Source organism: Osmia lignaria, chromosome 15 (genome assembly GCF_051020975.1).
Source record: "Osmia lignaria lignaria isolate PbOS001 chromosome 15, iyOsmLign1, whole genome shotgun sequence".
Classification (NCBI taxonomy): domain Eukaryota; kingdom Metazoa; phylum Arthropoda; class Insecta; order Hymenoptera; family Megachilidae; genus Osmia; species Osmia lignaria.
In genome coordinates this window covers 11757407-11781377 of record NC_135046.1, presented here as the reverse complement: position 1 = coordinate 11781377, position 23971 = coordinate 11757407, and the positions used below count along the sequence as shown (strand labels likewise).

General features: G+C 40.3%; 3 protein-coding genes across 10 annotated transcripts; 2 read left to right on the top strand and 1 right to left on the bottom strand.

Moving 5' to 3' along the window:
* Positions 1 to 334: 334 nt before the first annotated feature.
* skd (mediator complex subunit skuld) lies at positions 335 to 17923 on the bottom strand. Of its 8 annotated transcripts, none has more exons than XM_034333036.2 (17): positions 17781 to 17923; positions 11445 to 11775; positions 9265 to 9433; positions 8995 to 9149; positions 8485 to 8914; positions 7566 to 7715; positions 6126 to 6693; positions 5839 to 6045; positions 4038 to 5747; positions 3625 to 3964; positions 3232 to 3530; positions 2923 to 3114; positions 2439 to 2789; positions 2013 to 2351; positions 1348 to 1635; positions 865 to 1136; positions 335 to 705 (listed from the first exon to the last, which is right to left on the bottom strand). In XM_034333036.2, exons 1-17 carry the CDS (start codon positions 17847 to 17849, stop codon positions 573 to 575), a joined length of 6003 nt encoding a protein of 2000 aa, XP_034188927.1. In that variant the 5' UTR covers positions 17850 to 17923; the 3' UTR covers positions 335 to 572. The 8 variants fall into 8 exon arrangements, with proteins under 8 accessions (XP_034188927.1, XP_034188928.1, XP_034188931.1 ...); XM_034333037.2 differs by having other exon boundaries at positions 2445 to 2789; XM_034333040.2 differs by having other exon boundaries at positions 2439 to 2756.
* On the top strand, positions 17848 to 21276 carry mRpL50 (mitochondrial ribosomal protein L50). Its single transcript, XM_034333080.2, has 5 exons — positions 17848 to 18156; positions 18278 to 18387; positions 20509 to 20711; positions 20854 to 20973; positions 21061 to 21276. The coding sequence occupies exons 1-5, from the start codon at positions 17848 to 17850 to the stop codon at positions 21192 to 21194; spliced, it is 876 nt and encodes a 291-aa protein (XP_034188971.2). The 3' UTR covers positions 21195 to 21276.
* A 136-nt stretch (positions 21277 to 21412) lies between these two features.
* LOC117608246 (uncharacterized) lies at positions 21413 to 23737 on the top strand. Its single transcript, XM_034333062.2, has 8 exons — positions 21413 to 21558; positions 21626 to 21781; positions 21852 to 22157; positions 22224 to 22376; positions 22446 to 22648; positions 22720 to 22891; positions 22952 to 23111; positions 23177 to 23737. The coding sequence occupies exons 1-8, from the start codon at positions 21487 to 21489 to the stop codon at positions 23587 to 23589; spliced, it is 1635 nt and encodes a 544-aa protein (XP_034188953.2). The 5' UTR covers positions 21413 to 21486; the 3' UTR covers positions 23590 to 23737.
* The last annotated feature ends 234 nt before the right edge of the window (positions 23738 to 23971 follow it).

Below are 23971 nucleotides of genomic sequence, written 5' to 3'. Positions count from 1 at the left end.
ACTATCTACCGATAGAGAGGCAATCGAAAGGTAAACTTCTTTTAACGCGCTCTCTTATTTTGTTTCCCCGTTTTTTTACACGCATCTCTCTCTTTAGTTCTCTCAGTCTCTCGCATGCAACATTTAACTTTCATTCTCGTCAGACTCCATTTTGGTATGCGGCAATTATATATGGTCGATAATCGTTATGATTATTGGTAAAACACAAAGTACAATCCATTCGTTTCTTTTTCTTTTTTTTTTCTCCACCTATTAAATTACAGAAATAGAAAAACTTTAACTATCGGGTCTGTATTACTAAGTCGCGAGGTGATTGAACACCGCGTGTTTAAAAAAATAAAAAAAAAAAAAAAAAAAAAAGAAGAAAAGAGAACCCGAGTTACGTATTCGGAGGATCTTTAATCGAAGGATCGTTCTTTCCCGGTTATCCAGAGAAGCTGAGGGGTCTCTAATATACAGTTGAAGACGGATGTAGGAAACCAGTTGCTCTCGTAAAGCCCCAAGTGACGGTATTGGTAAAGGAGTGCGTGAAAGAGGTGCACATACTGCACTACGAAGAAAGAGGGTGTGGGTCAGACGAGAGCTGCCGCCGCATGGTAGAGCTGCATGAGCGCTTGCACGTGCACTGGTAAGCAGGATAGACGATCCTTCGTGTTCGCATCCACTGCGAGCCACGATAATGCATTGTATCCCTCCAGTACGTATCTGAAAGGTACCAACAATAAATATACTGATCAATTGAAAATTTTACTTGAACGAAATATTTCTCGATCACAGTCAATGACTTCCTGATTACTTAAGAATAATTATTTTATAAATTCTTTTTAAACCGAAAGTTCAGTGTATTAAGGCATTGACATAAACCTGAGCACATCGGTGGTATACTGCGAGTCTAATGGATGAGCAGTGAGCGCACTTTGTTGTTGCAACAGATCGTCACTATTCTGCTGTATTGCTGGACTATGCAAATGTAAGGCATTCTTCAAGAACACGGGGCAAACACCCTCAAGATGAGGACAAGCTGACCAAAACCACGGTGGCATTCGTCCTGTTGGTGCAGTAGATACTAGATAACCAAGAGCAAGTGGTTGCTGTAATAGCGTTCCAACTTCCTCTGCCTGTTCAGCAACTGCTACCTATTAATTTAAAGTATTATGGTCAAATTGTATATTATTCTGTGACACCACACTGTACCATGTATTAAGAAAATTTTAAGTTGCACTAGTGAGGTAAGATGTAATTTCTAAGGATTAAATAACACAAAGTAAACTATTTCAGAAGAATCTGTGTTAATGTTTGCAATCGTATAGGGATTAAAAGCAAGTGTTTAAATTAATGTTAACTTACTCTTGGTGTGTTGCTACACGGAAATGGACTACCAGGACCATCGTGATTTCCTAAACCCGATCCACCACCATCTCCACCCAGTGGGGATCCTTCGGGACGATGCGGACTACCACCAGGGCTCTGTCCTCCACCAGCGCCAGCCTCCGGCCATACACCACTGAAGATATCGTTGAAGTCTCCCATACCTTCTATACCTTCGGGCATATCATCGTTCAGCGCTGAGAATAGTTCATCGTCTCCTAAATCTGGTCCGTTAATGTGTTGCTCTTGAAATGCAGTCTGTGATGACTGTATTAAAGAAATGATTTCTTTTAAAAATTTTTCCAGGGATTTCAAATGATTTGTCTTGTAAAATCTTTTAATGAATGTATCTCAAAAATAAATGAAAATAAAGAGTTGTACTATTTTAACATAGGATTATCTTTTAAATTAAGATTACTAGATTAATATAATAATATACAAAATAATATTCACTCATTTTATAATGAAAATAATAGGAATTTATGAAACACAGTAAAACGTCGATTAAAGAAAATGTAAAAGAAATAATACAATTAAAAAAGTCTAGGAACGGTAATAATAATCATTTCCCAAGAACTAATGAATTTTCATTAACTGACATTTTATCGTGCTCCGCGCGAGGCTGATAATTGAACACAATTTACCTGAGTGGTAGCAGATGTGGGAAAGACGAGAATATGAGTACATGTAACGTCTTGTGGTGTGGATAATTGGCAGTTTACCGACGCCTGGCTAAATCTCTCATCGGGTGTGAATTGGTCAGCCATCAGCCTAAGAGTGGAATCTGGTTCAAGGGAAACTAAACAGGCGCTAAGCACGCAAGGTGCCGCCGACGGATAAAGAAGACTACACTGGCCGCATATTTCCTTCAGATGTTTCGAAGCTTTTAGAAGGGCTTTTCTAGATAACAACCAACTCCAACCTTTCAATTCTCCGTGACCGATCCGACCCACGCGACCTACTACTAACCTCCACGGTTGTACCTAAAATAATAAATGAAAAGAGTCATCCATTTCAGAATAATTATCAACTACTCTTTCATTTTATTACGTCGGACGCTTTTAACATACACTTACACCTTGGGACATCACTCCAAGTATGAAATCCATTAACTTTTGCAATCCGATTCGTCTGGCCGAGGCGCGTTTCCTTCTCTTCCTGTTCGGTATGTCGATGTTGATGGTAGCCGTTTCGAATATCTCGCCTCTGTCGTCGGTAGCGACGGCGAGTAACCAAGATTGATCCTCGCTTAGGCAGTAGCTAAGATAAAGAACAGCGCATTCCTCCGGTCCGGCGATCCCAAACGATTCCGGTGCTTCGCTCTTGGCCCGTAGAGGGGCCAACACGTAGGCGGGTGCGTACAGTCGGTACGGTGCTCGATTCCGTTCCTGATGTATAGTTGCAACAGTATTACGACAAGACTGAAAATAATTTATTCAACGCCTGTTCTATACTACTTCCGTCGTTTCAATTGAAGAGAGAGAGAGACACAAGCAAATACAGTTGCGAAGGGATCCATCGAATATACTAGATATACAGAAAACGGAGTCTTACGTCTTTACTCTTAAGGAAAAGATCCGCGGCAGCAGCGGTACCAAAGCCAGTTAGACTTTTTACCGTGGAGTTATGGTTCAACAATCGTCGACCCTGCAGAAACACGTTTAAAGCTAAGGCTCTCATCTCGTCCTGTATCTTGCGCCTTTCCCTAGCTCGCCCTAACTCCATTATACTTTCCAAGGATATTAACTGGGGACAAACACAGAACACGTTAGAAAGCTCGTCTACACTATTTTTCACAGTCGACAGATAATTATGCGACGAAGGATTAATGTTTTGACTAAACGATGAAAATTCGTGTCTCACCTGAACGTTGATATTGGACCTAATGTTTTCAGGCATACTATTGACCGCGGCCGAGTATGCACGTAACAATGCTAGAATTGCGAGCCTTCGACGATCAGGATCTTCGGGGCCTCCTAGGGAGAACGGTTCTACTAGATAAACAACGACAGCCGGAGGTTCGACTTCCTCTTCGTCTGGACCCGACGTGGTATTAGTGGGTATCGTGGCAGTTTGAGAAGTTGGTGTCGTATTACCGGTATTAGAATTTGTATTTGTTGCGGTGTTCGACGATGGAGTTTCGCTTCTGGGATTTTCTCCCTCTGAAAATTTCACATTACAACCAATTACAATATTTGCTAATTTTTTCTATCTATGAGATAACGTTGGCAAGACGAATAAAAATTGATAACGTACCAACAGATTCAGGTTTGGTGGTCATTACGTCAGGCGTGGCAGGCATCGTGTCGGTAACAGGTATAGTTTGCTGTTGTTGTTGTTGCTTATTGATCGCCTGCGAATCTCCAGGATCTAACAAACTTCGATCTTGTATAACTTGCGTTAAATACGGGGCTAATCGATGATTACAAACTTGAGCGTATAATCGCAACAGTTCTCCCAATTGATTCTCTCCTAAAAGTTTAAACCAGTCGTCTATCGGTTGTTTTGTTTGCTTCTGCATAGATGATTTCCCTACGCGAAGAATCCCGTCGCGCAGTGCTTTCGAGATAGGTGTATGCCTTCCTAGCCGACAGATCTGAAGAAACGGAACAGAATTTTATATAATTGAAAGAGAAAGAAAGTATGTATGACATAACTGTTTCACTTACTTCGTACGTAGTTGATAGTTCACGGAAAAACGATTTCACTTTATTGACGACACAGTCGCTGTCCGGGGCGACGACCACGTAGGCAACGTCCCTGGGCCCGGCGTATGGTTCTAGAAGTAATTTTTCCCAATAGCTCAACGCGTAAGGAGACAATGATAGCCAGTCGCGATCGTAACCGACAACCAACGCGGGTATCGGTTGAGGTTCGCAGCGATCGTCGGTACCGCGTCCGGCTAAACGATGGAACTGCCTCCAGGTGAGAGGACCCGCAACGGTGTACGGTGCCTCCCACATTCGCGTGGTACATTTCTTCTGTACAGCGTCTTGCAACAAAGGTTGCAGTGCCCTCATCATTCTTACGATATCACCACTACACTGAGGACCTTTAGCTCTGAGGAACACCCATCGATGCACACCGTTCACGCGATTAGTCCTCTCGTTATGGGTACCGTCGATTTTACCCTGATCGAGGGCCGCCAACGACACTTCGTTCCCGTCGTTGAACTCAAGGGTATTCACTGTTGGCGCGAGCATCGGGTAACTCTTCATCGCTGCGTAGATCCTAGACGCTCTGTACAGGCTGCTCGCGGAACTCTGCACGATCAGACATTGTTCTCTGAGTAATTCTAACACGTTAGGCGGTATCGCGTCTAAACCTTCCGATGTTTTCCCACCACCGCACGCGACAGCTACCAACGACGTTTTCTTCTTCTCCGAGGGATCCTCGGCGATCCCGGTGATCTCCATCTCGTCCTCGTAGAAGAGGCCAGCTTTGTGTGCCAACCGTCGATTCACAACCGCGCTAAATCCGCAGCTGCATCTGATCTGATCGTCGTCCTGGTACAAAGCACCGGCCGACCACGAGTGGGTCAGATACACCCCGGCATCCGCGCCTTTGATGTTCCCGACAACCTTAGGACCCGCGTTACACACGCAAAGGCTGCAACTGTCGAAATTGTGGTCGCGAAAAATGTTGAGCGCTGTATCGCCCAATAGGATATTCACTATAAGAGAGTTCGATTCTGGTGCACGAGCGGGTCCCGGCGTGTCCGCCTCAATACTGTTCAGGTTTTTGTTCAAATACGACGAAGTGGTAGAGGTTGCAGGACTCGGTTGGTCGTACGGCGGCGGTGGTGGTCGTCCGGTGATGGTCGCCGAGCGATACGGCGCTCCTAATGGCGCCGGGCTTGGTGGTGGTTGTTGCTGGACCGAGCCAGGTCTGGTTGGTGGTAGCGGTTTATCTGTATTGTTGGAAGTAGGATTGCACTGCCAAGAAGGTCTGTACACGCAGTGCGACGGCAGTGTAACGGGCGGTAAAGATTGGCTGGGTAAATTTGTTAAAGGAGCATACTTGGAAGAACCAACCATTTTACAGATCGCCGCCGGTTTGAACACGTACGACCAATCGTCGATTGGCTCTTCTTGAGGGGATCCCATGTTTGGGTAGATGTCAGGGAGATGCCTGAGTGGTCGTTGAGGTACAGAAAGTTCCGTCTGGTCCATCAATGGGTCGCTTAACGGGCAAGGCGAAGCAACCGGATTATGCTCGAGTGACGGTGGTGTAGGAAACATTTTTGAAAGTTCTTCTGGTCGTAACACTCCTACACCTCTGTTATTGTGTCTGTTGTTCGCGTCTACTCTAGTTTCTTCGTGTAATCCACTGGATCTATTCGACTCCGGCGGGGTTTGTACTTGAGGCTGGTTCATGTTCTGCGAAAAGAAAGTATTTTCGTGTTATTTTTAGTACCGTATATTAAATATAAAAAAAAAAAAAAAGAATTAAAGAAAAATGGGAACGTACAGTTTCGTCACTAGAAGTATCAGGATCGGAATTGTCAAAAATTTGGTCTAAGTCTTTATAGGATGCCTGAAGACCTTCGCTGGTATATAAAGATCCCGGCTTGGTAGGATCCTCCCTTTGCCGTCTAAGTCCATCGACGTTTGTACCGTTTTCTTCACCTGTCGCGTCAAACTCGTAAGGATCCGATCTTCTTCCAATGCAATCTCCCTATCATAGAACATCAATAAAATAAGCTACAAGCAAAAGCAACTGATTTGCAAGAAGAAAAATAAAGACAAATCACTTACAACACCGACATTTGGTTCTTGCTTAATTTCTAATTTTGGAGTCTGAGATTGTGGAGCCTGAGAATTCATCGGTGGATACAAAGTGTTACTCCGCACGTTAACCGGACTGTTATTCGATTCCTTAAAACGTTTCACAGGATGATTGAGCCATGCTTCTTGCGTCGAATAATCGTATAGCCAAGGTAACGACTGTTCGTTTTCTAAATATATATCCTCACATTCTCTAGAGGCTAAAACTGGTCGTTTTAATGTTGGTCCAGGTGCTGGACTATGTACTTGGTTATTGCATGCAGAAGAGGTTGACTTTGGCCCTTGAGACGGTGTTAACGGTGGGGCAGTGTTTGGGTGACTGGGTGGTGGTTGAGGACTGAGAGTAGGCATTGTTGGCTCTGCTGGTGGAACCGATGCTGGCTCGGAATGTGGAGTTGGAAGAGGCGAAGGTGCTGGGGAACCTGGCGAGCCAACCGATGGTACTGGTAGACAATCTCCTCCTGTTGGTGGTCCCCTCGAATACGAAGGAGGCCCTCCCGGCGGTGTACTTGGCGCTTCTGTTCTGTTCAACACAGACCTGTTTAAACGAAAATACTAATTAGATCGTTTTAAAACTTAATCGATACGTAACTGATATTCGATAAGCTGATTCATGCTTAATTAAAAGAAATATGATGAAAGCATAACTACCACCATGAGTGCCTTTCATGATACTATTTATCTACAACCATCCCACTATTAAAGATAGTTATCTGAAAGTGTCACGATATATTAGAAATTAATGGGCGATGTTAAGATTGTGAATAACATGTTCGAATGCAACACTGATATGAACAGGTAAACTAATAAGAGAAATAAAAGCTGCAGAAGTTTGTGCTAAAATACATGCGAAACATTCTGTATGGAAAATAAATATTGACCAATGGAACGAACATGTGTTTGTCTATGATGTTATTACGATACGATTTTATCGTCTATAACTGAGAAACGAAATCACTTTGTGTGTATGTATGTGTATGTGTGACATTTTTGTGATTTTTATGGTATTTTTATCACAGCGAGAATATACTTACTACAGCTTACATTAGTAAGCTCGCATATATAATACATTCCATTAACACTGATATTAGTTGCTTCTTTCCAACAGCGAAAAATGAATGAAATTCACTTTGTTCGCTCTTTTTTCTTAAGTTAATATTCTCAGCCTCTCCCTCGGCAAGAAGTAAGGAAATAACAAAAATTGTACAATGATGTTTTGATTAATGCGTTTGTACGTGCAATTAGATTTAGTTACTCGTATGACTAGATGGTGGAGCCTCCAGAAGCGATGTGAATTAAACGTTATGATATCATAACGATCGTATGAAATTAGCATTATTGCGGGTGATTAATTAAGATGAAAATTAAGATTCTCTGGTTGATATATATATCGGGGCAGAAATTACCCACCTGGGGGCATTAGCAGGGACAGAGGGGCAAGCATCCCACTGGGTGGTAGAGCGTCGATGAAACGGTACGACCCTCCGTCCACCTTTATCTACTCTCTCCCTCTGAACCTGAGAGGAGGCCAGGCTCTTCCAACCCCCGGGGGTCGTATACCTGCAACCGACGTATTTAACATCTCGTTTTTTCATATGCTCTACTTAATTATACATTCTTCTGATTTCGCTAACAATCTCAAGTAGAAATTTCCTTTAATCTGCGCTTAAATTTTACTATTAACAAATTTCTATTATTCTTAAAACCTAAATTCTTTTAATTTTCCTTCTTGATTTCAGGTTTATTATAATCAACTTACCGTTTACTATTCGGATGAAAGATAATCTTACTCTGTTTTGTGGTAGTTTTAAATATAGGCAAGTTCTGTTGTATAAATAAAAGAAACAATCGCATTCGCGCCATCCTTAAAAACTAAATTTACATGCATATATAATATTGCGGCAGGCATTAATCAAATTACCACCTGTACTGTAACAATTGAAATAATCTACTTTTCATAAACTGTGCTCTATAACATGCAGACAGAATAAATAATAATTGTGGGACATTACTATTCTAAATATCGTCAGGTAAACATAGAATGCAGTCGAAGAAAATAAATGTTTACTGCTACACTTAATATAAATGTGCAAAGGAAATAGTACTTTGAAGTCTAACGATAAACCAGTACATTCAGTAGGTTTACTTCCGTACATTTAATATTCTAACAGTGAACATAACTATTGTTATTACTACTACGACCGTTACTGCACTGCGGTATCTGAAATGTTCTACAATGTATCATTAAGTATAGAAATAAATTTGAGTAGCGCGCAGTGCAGTAAGAGTTAACAATTGATTAGTAGAAATATGTGAAAAAATGACTTACTTGGAACAGGTACAGGAAGACTTTTGCGTTGGATCGATGTATGTCCAGGTTCCAGGCTCTGTGGAAGATTCTGTCTTGGAAGCAGAGATCGGCGAACTCAAAGTACATTCTGCCCATACACGTTCTGGTAATTCGGTAGCTGCTCGCAATTCCTGCTGACCTAAGAGAGGGTGTTCGCAACTAGCAGGGCTACTTGGCGGAGAAAGAGGAGTATCAGGTGGAGTGTCGTCCATATCTGTGACCAGGACATAACAAGAAGGATAACGCATTCGAACACCGCCAACTAGCACTTCCACCAGAGGCGGTAGTCCTGCCTCGACGTTACTGCCATTGATCGGATAAAAGTGTTTCCATTCTTCGAGAAGTTGACTGTCGGTCCGTCCCACTGAACCGGTTAACGTGCCTGCTAGTCCGTAAGGAGCTAGAATCACTGTAATAAAATTAAGTAATTACTACGTTTGGCAATTTTCAACCTACCATACCTTAATTATATCATTCTGCTCGAATTACCGTGGTTACCTTTAACGCCAGATTGGGAGGTTTGGGTGCGTTGCAAACAAGTTCTCGTGAGATGCCGTACGGCAGGGTGCTGCCTGACATCAACACTCGCGCATACAGTGCTCTCGCCGTGAACAAAGAATGCAAACGAGAACGACAAGTGACTACTGTAAATGATAATCAAATTATTTATATTAATACATCCGATAAGTTATCGTTTAATTGATTCGGAACAGCAACAGGTATTATATCGGAGAAGAAAATGAAATGGAATAAACATACCTACTGCAACGGTGTTTCTCGAATCCATCATAAGGTTGTACGAACCACTTTCCTAAGCGAACGAAATCACGAGATAGTAAGCACCGTTCTATCAAGTTATGCAGAGCCTTGAAAAGAAGTGACCGGCACTCGTATGATAATCCGCTTTCCCAAGAACCTTGTTCACTTTCTGTAATCATAATGAACATTTCAATTATCTTTCTTGATAAGTGTAACCGTGGATCAGAATCTAAAGTAGTAGTATTAAAATAACATTACGTATTGTTACTAGACTGACATTACACGAATAATGTAACGCTATTAATAAAAAAAAAGCTCGAGGCGATTTTCATATCGAGCGATTATATAATTTTTTTTTTTTTTTATGAGTTTGCTGTAGACGCTGCAATGATTCATATGATCAAATGTTTATAGTATAAATTCCCCATTGGAATCGGGACGATTCTAGTTCTAGAAGCATACAAATTTTCTACCGTTTTCCCGCGATCTACTTTCTTCGTCGGATCGAGGCGATGGCTATTCCAGCCGGTCGAAAGAAACGGCTGATTCCACCGTGAAAGTAACGCAATTCGAGTATAAAGTTACGACGAGTCACGTAGACGACAAAAGAAACGTTGACCGAGAAAACACGAAAAAATTCTGACCGTACATTGATTTCACCTTATTCCGCATTAGAATAAACAAAATACAAACAGTGATACAATTCGATCGATCGTGGTACATCAATTTAAAGCACAAAGTATGATGAAAGCGATCGGATAAATGTTTCATTAAAATTCTTACCTACAGCAAACAATGAACTAATTATTACAGAATGAAATTTTTCAAACGGAAATAATGATAATTCTCATGCTTCGGAGGTGTTAATATATAATCATGAATAATCCTGCCTTAAAGAAATCACTGAACACGATCATAACAGTTTGAAAAGCGAAAGTATCATAAGAAGAAACGAAGGTGGCTTAAAAGCGTTGCTTTCGATTTTCATTATACGCTCAAAGGTTGAGCGTAAATTTTTCAATAAATATGTCACTCTTAAGGATTTCAAACTTTCTCTCTCTAAAACACCCATTTCCCCTAGGAAAGTCTCCCATGCCCGGTACTGTACAATAATGCAACCTTGCGTTACGCGTCACCGACAAGTACCATACGCAAAATTGAATAAACCTGTCATCCGTTTTGGACCGTTCAAACGTTGAACTCGTTCGGAAGTAACGGTTCGCCGGTTGGTTCTGCAATTGGTGCATTCCTTGCGGTGCACAATCATGGAAGCTCGCGTTGCATCGCGGCGAGTTGCAGACAAGTAGCCATGGTTCAGCGACCCTATACTGAGAAACACGGTCTAGCTTGCGTTACCGCTTTGCTCGCCACTGAACACCTTCTTTCACCGAAACAAAAGCGTACGAGATTCCCTGCAACGTTCGCCACAATAACGGCGACCGGTGCTATCAATTCCCGTGTCGTAGAAAAATTCAGCAATAAACAGTTGATCAAAGTTATTAACCCCTTGACATAGAAATAAAACGGAATTTGATGCGTCTGAAAAATACTATTTAATTTGGCTCGACTGAACATTTATGTGCAACCTTAGAAACAGAACATTTTATTTTGAAATTTGCATTGCTATATAACATTTAATCAATACAATAATTAAGTAACATTATAAAATAATAAATTAGTAGTATATGGCACATGAAATGAATTCAATTGTATGTCAAGGGGTTAAGCTACTAATGTAAATTTAATTGAAATTTTGATGTATCAAGGTAACAATTACAATTAAAGGGTTCGTAACAAGAACAACCTTATATTTTCGTTACGACCCTTCCAATTTGTATAAACCAATCAAGCATTTCAATATCTCACATGGCTATCTTGTCAATCCTGTTTATTCTTCTTTTACTTCTTCCTCTCTCCTCCTCCTTGCAACCTCATTCAAAACTTTATCTTCACTGACTTCACACTCATACTTCGTCACATTCATTCTTCCAATTAACATAGCGATCGGCGGTATTCATTCTTATACTTTATGGACTTTCACAGCGAATACTGTAAATAATTTAACAGAATATTTAGAGAAACATAGAGTAAGGTATACAGAATGGATTGTTGACGATGAATGGGCGAGAAGCAGTCAGTGAGATTTAATAAAAAAAAATATGAAAAATTATTTTTCTTACCACACGCAATGAGTTCTGGTGACACGAGACCGGAAAGATCGGGTTCCTCGCCGTACCAGAAGATCCAGAGTTCCTTGGCGGCGGTGAGGGAAAGGGAAGGTGCGGGCGAGGGTGCGATGCCCAGGTCGAAGATACCAGCTCCGGTTGCCGAGGCGGTTGCCGGGCCGGAGGTAGCCGGCGTAGCGGCGACACGCCGCCACACGCAGAGAATGTCACCCGCGAGGCACCGCGAGAAGCTCGAGAGCACCGGGTCCTCGAGGGGGGTTCCCCCGAAACCGCCGGCTACTTCGCCCCACACGAGCTTCCTCCATTTGATGCCGCAGAGGTCCGTCTGCGAATAAAATAGCCATCGTCAGGGTAGCATTAAAAGAGCGCCGGTACTTAGGTCATTTCAATCGCGTAGGGGTAACTTTAATGTCAACCGGTGTTAAGGTCGATTCAAGGTTAATTACAGTGTTTTAAATGTCAGGTTATATAGAGGATTTTCTTAATTTATAAAAATAAAAATTTAACAAACTGCAAAAAATATAAATATTATTTGTTTGTAAACAGTGGAACGTTAGTGCGCGAATTAGCGAAGATAGGGTAGGGATTGCAGGGAACGTATCGAACATTCGTCGCGACCATTGAGAAAGGTCGGTCCTTGAACTTTCGCCACATTCTATTTCCATTTGTCACGCAACGTAACAAATCGTTGATTTAACCGTGAGCAATAGGATTCACCCTTAATTGGCTATTAGAATGAAAAAGATGCATTAATGAAAAAATTTTATAAATAATTGAAAATTTAAATATTATAAGAAGCATAATTTACGTTTCATTATTGAATTGTTTAAACTCTGCATCGTATATCATTTTGTCTGTTGCATCGGAGCTTCCGAAACGCCAATGAACTTCTGTTCGATAACACAAATACTACAGTTGCAATCCAGTTACGTCCAAGGTCGGCGTCTAAAGAAAATGCCTTATCTCAGTGAACGAGAGTCCATTCACCTTCTACCGATATCTCGACTGCACCTGATTCGTATATTTTTTTCTAGCTGCCGCGCGATTAATCGATATTTTTCGAGAATCGTCAACGTCCGATTGTCGATTGCTAGTGTAGTCACGGCGCATCTTTCGAAGCGCGTCGTTATGATTCACGCATGCGCAATAATCATTTTCGCGCAAAAAATTACAAAGTAAAAATTAATCAATTGTTTGTTAAAAGTTTTAATCTACAAGTATTTGTACTTATTTATACTTATCGATATTAAATTTCGTACATCGATATTCTTCCTCGGGAAGCCTACCGTGTTCCCTATCGTACGGGGTAATTGAGAAATATGTAATCGAACATGCATCGTACGAGAATTTGTAATATTTTATCTTGACAAAGTTTAATATCTAAGACAAAGTTTTAACTATCATTGATAAAAATCTTGTTGAAAATAACGACAGCAATGATAATAATGCAATAGGGTAGACAAACTGTGAACATTATCTTGTTATTTAGTACAATGTTTCATGCGCAGCGGCGCCACCGTAAACAAGTCTGTCTGTCGTATGGCGCCACAATGTGTCTGTCAGAGCAATAAAGGCACGCGCAGTCGCGAGCAGGTCGCGCGCTTCTCAGCCAATCAAATATGCGGATTTCCTTACGTCACATTGCCAGCTGACATAACCGGAACAAATTCAAATAAGTGCGGAAATTTAGTGGCGAGCCTTAAAGAAATCACAGAAAAACAACATAATCAGAAATAATCGTTATCCAAATTTTTATGTAGCATTGTTCAAAACAATATTTTCAAACTTCGTTCGTTGGATACGTTAATGGGTGAATTTTTTCCCGACCATTATTACTTGTCGATGAAAACAGAGAATCGAGTAGTTTCTTAAAGAGCAAAATCGATTTCGGAAGGACGTGCGATGGCGCCTAGCGTGTCGACGCGACGAAATAATCGGTGAGCAAAGGCGCACGTCGTAACGCTACGGGACTGTCAAGTTGGCTGATCAATACAAGCAAGGCGACGTGCAAGGCCGCCCGCGTGGATTCAACTCGCGGATCCCCTACATTCCCTCCGTTTCATCCTGCCGTACACGTTTCTCTTTCTAATCCTTTTTTATGTGCATCCTACGTTCGAATAATTTTTTTTAGATTAAATTAGAATCCTTCCACTTTCCCCTTCTAGTTCAGTGTTTATTTAAATCATATTTCCCCGCCTTTTGAAACACTGTGATTCGCTTGCAAAACGATTATAATTTCCTATGCAACCGACTGTCACGCGTCGAATTATTGATGAAAACGCAGCAGAAATGGAACAATACCGACCGAACTGTACAATCTTACGATCTTATTCTTCTAGCGGTGCAACGTTTCGTTGCGCTCTGAACATAGGCGCACAGCTGTAAATTCCCATTTCTGTTACTGCCCTCCTTACACACGCTCGCCGTTAAAGCAGCACGAACATTACATTCGCGTGCGTAACGAAGCGGAATTCTCTTGCGTACAAGCCACTCGAAAGTGGATAGCACGCCTTTTAGGCGCGTCTTTCTTTTCTCTATAAAATCGCGCTTCCTGCCCAGTTCGTAGAACTTATTTTCGCTCGATACGCGGTAAAGGTGGTACGCTAGTGGATGCATTTAAACGCGGATACATTGTGCTAGAACGGATTAATTCAATGAACTTTATCGTATTAAGGTGGATGTGTGGTTGGCTTAAAGAGATGGACTCGGATATTTCAATTGATAGGAACAACTATGTATAGGGGAAGATCTCAATTGATAGTGTTATTGTATTTCGAAGATAGATCTCGCTAGGATCATTCTTGGTTTAAACGAGAGATCTACAATCCTTCGGTTTGATTGTTCCTATTGTTAATGGAGAAAATACGAGGAACGAGCAGAGAAACACTGAGTTATCCTCTATTATATTAGCCCGTTCTGGTGATTTCTCGAGCGAGATACGCGAGGCACGCGGCTTCTTCGCCGACCAAGTCAGAGTCGGCTAGATTATGCTGAAACTGGTGCTCCGTGGCGAGAAACAGGAGAACCCGAAGGGGCTTGACCAGCCTAGGTGAAAGCCTTGCACCGCGAGGACGTGACGTGTTAAGACTACAAGAGAGTTTACACGCCATTCGGCTTGGCTCGCCACTTTTGCCTGACCTCGGAATACCGTTCTTTCATTTTTAATAAGAAACAACAAAAAAATTATACGAGACAACATTTTCTTGCAGCGAAAAATTTACTAATCTGTAGGATGAAAATTCTTTCCTAGGGATTTAGCGCGTTGCATGGGGAAAATTCGATCGAGATCTCAAAACCGTTAATCGATACCGTAACAAGCGATACCACATGAGCGCGCGTGTTATGGCCCCGATCGGTGCTTTTCTTTCGCGTTTACGAGAATAAAGTGAAATTCATTGAGAAAAATGTACCCATGCGCTCTGGTCCTGGAGAAAATTATTTTGGTGAAAAATACTGAAAATAACCAGCTTCTATTTTTTCTTTTTCAAAACGATTTTCTAAACGAATTTCAAGCAATGTTTATAATAAAAATTACACTTTCTTTTTTTCAAAATAAAATCAATAGTATATCAAGTGCAAAGAAAGACAAGGTCACATCTTGACAAAGGTAATATGCTGACTTGTATATTGAACGTTTATCATTACTGTCATTGAAAAAGAGTCATCATTCACGAGTCAAGAGAAACAACTGAGAAATTATTTGTTATAAACATAAGGTTTTCAATAGTACAATGAAAAAAAAAATATATGTATCTTTATACAGCATGTTGAAAAAAAATGTCTAGCATAAAATCCCTAGTGAATTCTGCAAGGCTACGTGACTGCGTGCATTTCAATCGTTCCAAGATTCCAAGATCACGATCTCCCTTATTATTTCACTAACACAGATCCTTCTTGTAATCCCTATTAATGATTCGTCAAATTTCGTTTGCAATGTTTAAATCAATTTCTATATTAATTTGCAATTAATAAAAAGAAAAATTGTTTCATTTTTATGAAAATTAAATTAATTTTAAGGATAGGTTATTAAAGAAATTAATAATTGAGATGAGAACCACTGTGGCAGAGCATTGCTCCTACCTGGCCGTTGCAGCTCGAATTTTACTGTGAATACAAAGTAACTATAAAACTGTACACCAAAACTGCTTTCGAATTATTCTGTTCGCTACATTTCCAAGGATTTTTTCTTTATGAAATTCTATCAAACTTTTGTATATTATCCGACGAATTGTAAATATTTTATTCTTAAAAATGTCTCTATTGCACTGCTCTAAATAAATTAGTAAATAATAAGAAAATATGGCATACGTAATTTAACCCAAGTTAAACCTTCCAGCTGACATTTCTTAAAAATAGAATCTCATATTTATATCAGAAGGCCAATAATTAAACAAGAATATTTGTCGAATCAAACGATGCGGAACGACAGAGGACGACGAACTGTCGAGGACGTAAACGAACTTCGTTGGGGGGGGGGGGGAAGCAACGAGAGGAGCCAAAACGAAAGCATAGCTTTTCCTGCGTACCAGTGACACAACAAACGACTCGACTTTCTTGAATTTTAATCGACCACAGAAACTGAGAAAAAAATACTTGCGAAAGAAGTGATTATCTTGATAACGTCTATGGCTGGAAAATTTCCGAAAAAGAGCGCGGGATACAACTGGCTAAGTGGTAAATGGCCTTAATCACGAAGAATCTACCACTTCCCTTTAGATTATTAAAATTAACCAGTTAGGAGGCATTGGAAATGTCTTGGTTTAATAAAAATTTGATTTGGAAAAAAAATATTAGAAACGAACTGTTATGTAGGAGGTTACCTGTTTTTAAGGTAAAGCTAAATTGATATAGGAAAATTTGATAAGTCCATCCTAGGGGAAAATAAAACTGACAAGTGGAAAAGAGGAATAGTAACAGGGCTCATTCGCACAGTACTGGTTGTTTTGATCGAGCGTTCGTGGGAATGCGATGCGCTGCCAGTGTAACAGAAAAATGTGTCTGTCTCGCCGTTATACCCAGCGATAAGTATGTATATACACGAGTCGCGCGCATACTGCACGGTCGAAAAGGAACGAGAAAAAGGGAGAGAAACAGCCTTTAGAAGGCTTGCATACAGGCCGCTTCTAAAATAGGTGGCCCCTAAGTCTAGAAAAATATGAACAATGTTTCGCGATCAGGATCGACAACGTATTCCAACGGGTCGCAAACGTCAACTGTCGAAACTTTCGTTATGTTGCAACGTGTTTTATCAATTTGCCGACAAACTCAAACACGTACAGTTAAATAAATACACCGATCGATGCGACGCGTGCATCGGACATTTTTTTCATCGCTCAACAATGACATTCGACGCACTTCATTTTTTTTACCATATGCTCGAAAAACGCGGCAATTTTGAATGGGTTATTTTCGTAAGCACTGACAGGACACGTAACTGGAACCGTGCACGAGACATTGTTCATTTTCAAAACATCCTGTAGACAGGTGGAGGTGTACGAAGAATCCATATACACCGTTGATCGGGTTCAACGAAAAGGAGTTCCTAGATTCGCCGGACCAGAGCAGACGACGACTTTCGAGCGGTGGAAACACAATGTCTGACACAGTTTTCTGGCTCCGTTGAAAGGCGAAAGGAATGTTACGAGAGACGATACGATTATCTGTCGAGCGAAGTAGACGAGAGCGTCTCGTATAGTTTCTAGATGGATAGTAGCGGAGTAGATGCAGTAACAATAACACAGCGCGCGCAAACAGCACGATGAAAATTCACTAGGATCGAAAATGATAAAGAGATGCAACAGCCACCGGTTAGCCCTGTTGCGAGCTCCTTAATTCTCTGACGAGTGCAGAGAGAACTCAGGGACGACATGAATCAGGAATGACATTGGCTCGTATAAACTTCAAATCTCGGTGACGCGCATATAGACGCGGATTGCGCATGTATATATGTACTAATATACGTGTACATATATATATTTATCCACGTATAAGTGGTATGTATACACGCATGTACGATGTATATACATAGTGGCAGGATGGGAGGGGAGGGGAGTGCCGCGATACACACAACACCGACGTCGACAACGAACGATCGAGTTCTGCCCACGGGAATTCTCTCTGATATATAGGTTAACCCGGCCGACTTCTTACTCGCAACGTAATGCGGTACCGTTAAACAAGTCACTAGACAACTGGCTTCCGTGTTGCGAAGCAGAATCCTTCGAATTGTCTCTTTCTGTATACACTTCGAAGTGGAAACACGATAAGTAAAAAGATATGCGCTCGGACTGGTTAACGAAGACTAGTGGGCTCTCACTGGAGATCACTCACCAGTGCGAAGAAATTCGTGTGGCAGTCCTCCAGGCTAGCGCCGTTCGTTTGATGCGACGGATGCGTCATGGCTTCTCCATCGTACGCCGTACACTCATTAGCAACACTTCTCGCGGCGGCGCGCCTCTCTCAGCCCCGAAAATCACACGGCGAGGCCGCTATTATTCGAGAACATTTAGGAGGGTTTTCACTTCTCAATGGCGACCGTAAAATGGCGGACGATGGGAAACAACAAGCGCAGCCGCCCGAGGCGCCTCCTACTGCTCAACTCGCGCAGTTCCCTTCAACGACGAGGAAGAAGATGGCGGCGCTCATCAGGCATGGTTTACTCGCGAATCCTTTTAAAAGTTCATCCACTATTCTTGTTTCAAACACGGTCAGTGTCGACACTTCACGTACACTTTTCAATCACCTTCGTTACACTACACTCCTCCAAAGGAGTGAAACTGTTTAAATCGTATAGAACGCGCACTAACCAGACCGTCGTCATTTTACAGACGAGTTTCAGATACGATGTGACGCGATTTAAGAGCTGCAAGAAATCGAAACCGGTTAAAAAATCGGCTTCCACTTTCAAAGACGATACCGCGTCCCTATCTACCAAAGGGTGAGTAATACAGTCAGCTTACGCACGAATTCGATCGAAATATTCGCGTTACGTCGCGTTGCTGGCCAACTGACAGAGGACACACTGCGGCCATATTGCCGTTTACCACCTCCCTTTTATGTGACAACCAATGAACTGTTGTATCTGACAGCTCTCAGGGATGACACGAGGGTCCCCGGTACCCTTGCGCTTTACATGCAATTCTTTCATAAATACTCGTACATGACTGGGGATGAAATTGTCATAATTTATCTAAACATGTTTCAATTAATAAACAGCCTATTCTTATGAAAAAAATTCGGCTTCTACAAATTGAACACTTTTTAAATTGGTGATGCATCGCGTAAACAATAAAATACATAAATGCAACGTATTAATTATTGATGTGACATGTATAATTAGTAGAATACTTTTGTAGAAAATTTGAAATAGCTATACTTTAAGAATCTGTGTATAATTATTGTAAAATTCAAATCAATTTCCATTTTATTTAATGACACATCAAGTTTTAGGAATGTCATTCGATTCAGATTCATGAGTATCTGCAAGCTGATTTTCATTCCATCTTTACACGTGACGTAACGTCTGCTGCCATACCCTTTTGTACCGCTATATCAGATTTTCCATAAACCAAGAGAAATCTTTCTAGCCACGTTACCTATTTTCCTTAAATGAAGTTTCTTCATTTAATTACCAATTATAAAAATTGTAAATGCACGAACAGTTTAGTTGTTGCATATTGTCATTGCCCGACTGTGCCAGTTTTCATTGAGAACACCTGTTTCGAAGAGCAAGTTTCTCCGTCCTTGTGATTAACATTGACAAACTATCGCCCGTTTCTCGTTACATGAATTGAGACGTAAGAATGAAAAAAAAAATATATATATCAAAGACAAAACGACACATACGCGTACGATTTTTTCGATCAATCGGTAGCAGCAGCGTCGAGTCAGTTACATTTCTAAATAAAATCAAATAGATACGACAGTTTCAAAGCGGAACGAAAGGTTTTCTAAAATATTAGAAACTTTCGTAGGCTACAGGGTTTTTCCACGATGCATTTCGTTCCTGGTTAGTATTGGCCATAACCGTATCCTCAGAAAATACAACTGGGGGCACCACTGTACGGTCGTTGGACATCGATCTTGTCCCCTTCTCACCCTCTTCTCTCTTTTAAGGGAAGCCTCCCTTACCGCGCTTCGTCCGGTAACCGGAGTCTTTTACACATTACGAAAAGTTTGGCGCGAGTCGTGTCGAGATAATCTACAAGAGACGATATTGATTTTCAAAGCGTGAAATCAATGGCTATCGGCAGAGATAGTTTTTGGAAAAACAATTTAGTAATGCCTGTGGTATCTTTTTATGAAAATACTTGTGTTATACGAACGATATGTCTTCTCTGTTGTTAGGTACAATGAATTTTCTTCAATGAAAATTGACCAACTGTAAAAAATCAATCATATTATAAATGATATTCGAGAGAATATTAAATTTGTTTCATACTGTTTTGCCTACGTACGTCGATTGGCGTAGTTCCTGATCGATCCGCGTTCGCGGTGAAGAATGAAAACAACAAGTTGTTTATTTGATAAAATTCATTGTTTCCGGTGTAAATATGTAGAAGAGGAATATTCATCGAAAAGAAATAAATCATGCGTTAATTAAGTGTCGTTTTAGACAACATAACTTTCCATCTCGACGACTTAATTCTAACTGGCTTCGCTTCTTCAGCAGACTTTCTAAATTTCAGGAAAGTCCAGTCTGTCTTTGCGAAATCTTGTAAATGTCATTTAATCATTTATTATGATTTTATATTTTATAAAAATAATTCTATAGAGTTTCAAAAGTTGATTTGTTTTGCGCGGTAAAATTATTGGCAGTGGGCGTATTATTGAAGTACACCTTTCGGGAAGCAGAAGTGCTAGGTACTCTTCGCAAAATCGATATTTTCAACATTCGGTACAGTTGAGGTAAAAATGGACTTCCGATAAATGAAACTAAATTTTTAAAAAATTTTTTTACCGTTCCTTATATCATTAAATAATAATGATAATTTTTATAAAAAATAACTTTCGTTTTGAATAAAATGAGAGATATAAATAACATTTACAACTGTTTCAGATTTCTGAGGTATCGGAAGGCATACAATCCACCGGATGATGTATCCAATCGCATAAACAAAATATGCGAGGAACAAAGCATTTCGGCGAGCAACGAGACAAAAATCAACGATCCGTTGCAGCGTTTTAATCTCTTCCTAGCGTGTGAACGAGAATTTGATCATTTATTGAACAATTCTAATTTATGTTTCATCGAAACAATTGGTAAGAGGGGTGTCTGTAGATTTTGTTAAAGTTCGATCCTATTTCATCATAAATATCAGCAATTGAAGCTGTTTTCCGGTTTCCTTCAATTATCAAGTCATTTTCTACTTTGAAAGATTACTTTATCAATATTTTGTTGCAGCCGACTTGAAAGAATATTATCAGACACCAGTCGGAAATGCGACTCCATGGGAAGTAATGCGTAAAATGGATCTGCCACCGAATTTGCATATTAATTACGATTATGTTCGATTCCATCCTGGTATGTTGTTTTCAAAAGCGCGATGATATTCAAATTTAATTTTTTTTCTTAGCAAATTTACGGAAAATAATATTGAAAAAATTTCAGATACGGATACAATCTTTAATGGAAAAACAGCATTCCCAAAGAGTTCCACTTTGGTAACTGGTCTGAAGTACAAGAAGAAATACCCTGGACACCAACAGGAGGATCCTTACCTGGAACATATGCTTAAGATTTAAGTATTAGAGAACATACATGTATAATTATTAAGTGTATAATTGAAATATAAATAAACCTGTTCTTTATAATATTCTGCTTCTTATATTAAACCTGTAACAATTTGTAAAACACTTTGAAAGACCAGTTTCAAATGATAGTAATAACTGAAGGTAAAAAGTCTCTAGCTTCGTTAATCGACCCATCAACGTTTACGTTAGCAACCTACCTCCAAGACGACCAGCAACCGACTTATTTACTTTGCTGTAACACAGTGTAATACATTGCACGGTAATAAAAAATTCGTGAAAAATAATGCCGAGAACTGCAAGTGCAACTGGCCTTATAGAGGCACGGATCCGACCGGTATATCGTCCTAAACCAAAGGTACTTTTCCAAAGAAATTGGTAAAAATATATCAATTAGTATTTCGTGAAAACTTGATTCGTTGCAGAAAGTGGAACTTTCAGGATGTACCAAGCCAGTACCTTTTATCCTTCGACCCTTTTCTGGTCTTTTCAATCCTTATCCCTATGGCTGCTCTGTACTGTGTAATCATCCAGCAGACTGTGAGGCGAAAGAAGTTCTCAGGCGGGCAAAAGATTCATGGGTAAAAAATGATTGCATACATTTATGATGAAGGCATATAATGTTGAATATTATGCGTTAAACCACCATAGGCAACTGAAGGAAAGGCTTTGCTATTGCCAGAAGAAATGGAAATGATTAGGGCAAACCTGATAGCTGCAGCTAGTACTGTTGATACAAATGGAATAGAAGCTATCAATACAGAAGAAGCCACTGTTCCCGAGGAATTATTTCGAAAATATACCGAGACAGATTCGAGACCCTTAACTCCAACGCCTACTCTTGCCAGTGGTCCTATTTTGACCAACAGACCGATCGAAGAAGAGTTTCCAGTAACTTGTAATCCCAGAGAACGTACAACATTGGTCCTAGATCTCAGGACCAAGTCACAGAAACAGGTGTTTTTATACGTTTCTCTTATTTACATGATAATTTCCTTTTTTAAAGAAAAATTTTGTTTACAGGAAAACGATACTTTTACTTGGCATGCCTTGACTTTGGAACCACCGCCGTCTCACAGAAAAACCGAGATATTTATATCCAAGCCTAAACCTTCTCGTTATCAATCACGCTTATCGAATACTCCAGTTGATGTTACTGCAGACAACTCTGAATCGGTACTGAAGTTCACTCAAACGTAAAATATGACATCCAATGTTATTTGAAAAATTTTGCGATCTGTTCAGAATTCTAGCATCAACATAGAGAGAGATCAATTAGAAAAGATAAGTAAAGAACAGCCTGCAATCGTACGTAGAAGAGGAAAACGATTACGCAAAGGAAAGTGTAGAAGAGGATCAACCTATGGACAGCAAACCGAAGTCCGTGACTTATTCGAAGCAACTGACACTCAAATATCACGTATAGGAGATGCTTCCAGAAGAACATCGTTAGTTATGATTCATAACTATCGTTTGCTACCAATGATTCCTTTATTTCTATTTGTTTCTCTTTTTATAGAGTTCATACAGCCAATGGTGATACAGAAAATCTTTCAATCTCTCCTAAGAAAACTTCTGCGGTAACTAATACGTCTTCCACAATGCTTCCTAGTTTCTTGGAACCGGATATTTTGAAGCACCTTTGCAGGGAATTGGATAGTGACAAAGTGGAAGCAGAATTTTCAGTTAGGGTAAGATTGTAAGCTGAATGAATTATTTCATGAACAGTGAACTTTCGCTGTTTTTTAAAGAGGAAAATCGCATTTGAAGAAGCTCTAAGAGTAAAGGGTGAAACCTATTCGCGTACAAGAAGATCTCAAACATACTCGAACCCTGCTCTAATAAATACGCCAAGAGTATTTTCTCGTCAAGTGGCTCGTTTCGAAATCCTCGATAGCGGAAGTTTACGCGGTAAGTACAAGTCGAGTGAATTAATACGAGCAATTAATGAATTTCTACTTAAAATTTGTCTCCAGGATTAACAGTATTGGATTACCTCGGCAAACACGTGTTTGTCTCTACGGGAAGAAAATTAATCTTTGGTAGAGTTTTCAATAAGTTTCAAGATGATACGACAAGGGAAGTTAAAAGGATCTTGCCAAACAATATTCCAGAAGCTCTCCAAGAAGTGATTGGAAAAGCTCTGAGCGAAGAGGAAGAAACATATTTGAAATCTCTGATCGATGAAATAGAGGAACCATTGAATTTCAGAAGTTGGTGCGGTTTGTGCGCTGCGGTGGAGCGATTATTCTGTCCTCTTTCCCCGAGAGAAGTTGATCCTCCTACTTGGCTGGAAAGAGTTGACTTTGAAACCTTAGAACGAAGACTCGGATCTGTCGAAGTGGATCCAAAGCTGGCTTTGTTCTTGAGAAAAATTCGTGATAAATAAAATTCATTGGTACTATTGTAGGCGTTTAGTGGAAGGAGGAGAGGGTTTTCGTATCCCCGGACGCCTCTCCTACACTATATTTTTCAGTTCTTCTATGCAAATGTCATCGGCAATGTACTAAAGCCCTTTTAATCTGTAACACAGAGCATGCAGTATAAAATAAATTTAAATAAATCAATTATAAATTGTGGTAAAAGGTTTACTATGAGATCCTTTCAAACTACTTACTTTTCTATTTTGGGCATGGGACTGAGTCGAATGAAGAAACGTAGACGGGATGGTACGTTCGTCGCACAATTTTATTGCCGGACCGAACTCGCCTGTATCCGTTCGAACGTACACAAATTAATTACACAGCGATCCTCGGTTGGTTGCCGACAAT

What these genes read in the sequence shown, in the direction of transcription:
- LOC117608246 (XM_034333062.2), top strand. Translation starts at nt 21,487, where the DNA reads ATGCCGAGAACTGCAAGTGCAACTGGCCTTATAGAGGCACGGATCCGA. An exon ending in CTGCAGACAACTCTGAATCG is followed by an intron (nt 22,377 to 22,445) that starts GTACTGAAGTTC and finishes CGATCTGTTCAG; the next exon opens with AATTCTAGCATCAACATAGA. An exon ending in CGATAGCGGAAGTTTACGCG is followed by an intron (nt 23,112 to 23,176) that starts GTAAGTACAAGT and finishes ATTTGTCTCCAG; the next exon opens with GATTAACAGTATTGGATTAC.
- mRpL50 (XM_034333080.2), top strand. Translation starts at nt 17,848, where the DNA reads ATGGCTTCTCCATCGTACGCCGTACACTCATTAGCAACACTTCTCGCG. An exon ending in CTATTCTTGTTTCAAACACG is followed by an intron (nt 18,157 to 18,277) that starts GTCAGTGTCGAC and finishes GTCATTTTACAG; the next exon opens with ACGAGTTTCAGATACGATGT. An exon ending in TTATGTTCGATTCCATCCTG is followed by an intron (nt 20,974 to 21,060) that starts GTATGTTGTTTT and finishes AAAAAATTTCAG; the next exon opens with ATACGGATACAATCTTTAAT.
- skd (XM_034333036.2), bottom strand. Translation starts at nt 17,849, where the DNA reads ATGACGCATCCGTCGCATCAAACGAACGGCGCTAGCCTGGAGGACTGC. An exon ending in TGGCGTTAAAGGTAACCACG is followed by an intron (nt 8,915 to 8,994) that starts GTAATTCGAGCA and finishes ATTTTATTACAG; the next exon opens with TGATTCTAGCTCCTTACGGA. An exon ending in CCACATCTGCTACCACTCAG is followed by an intron (nt 1,636 to 2,012) that starts GTAAATTGTGTT and finishes TCTTTAATACAG; the next exon opens with TCATCACAGACTGCATTTCA.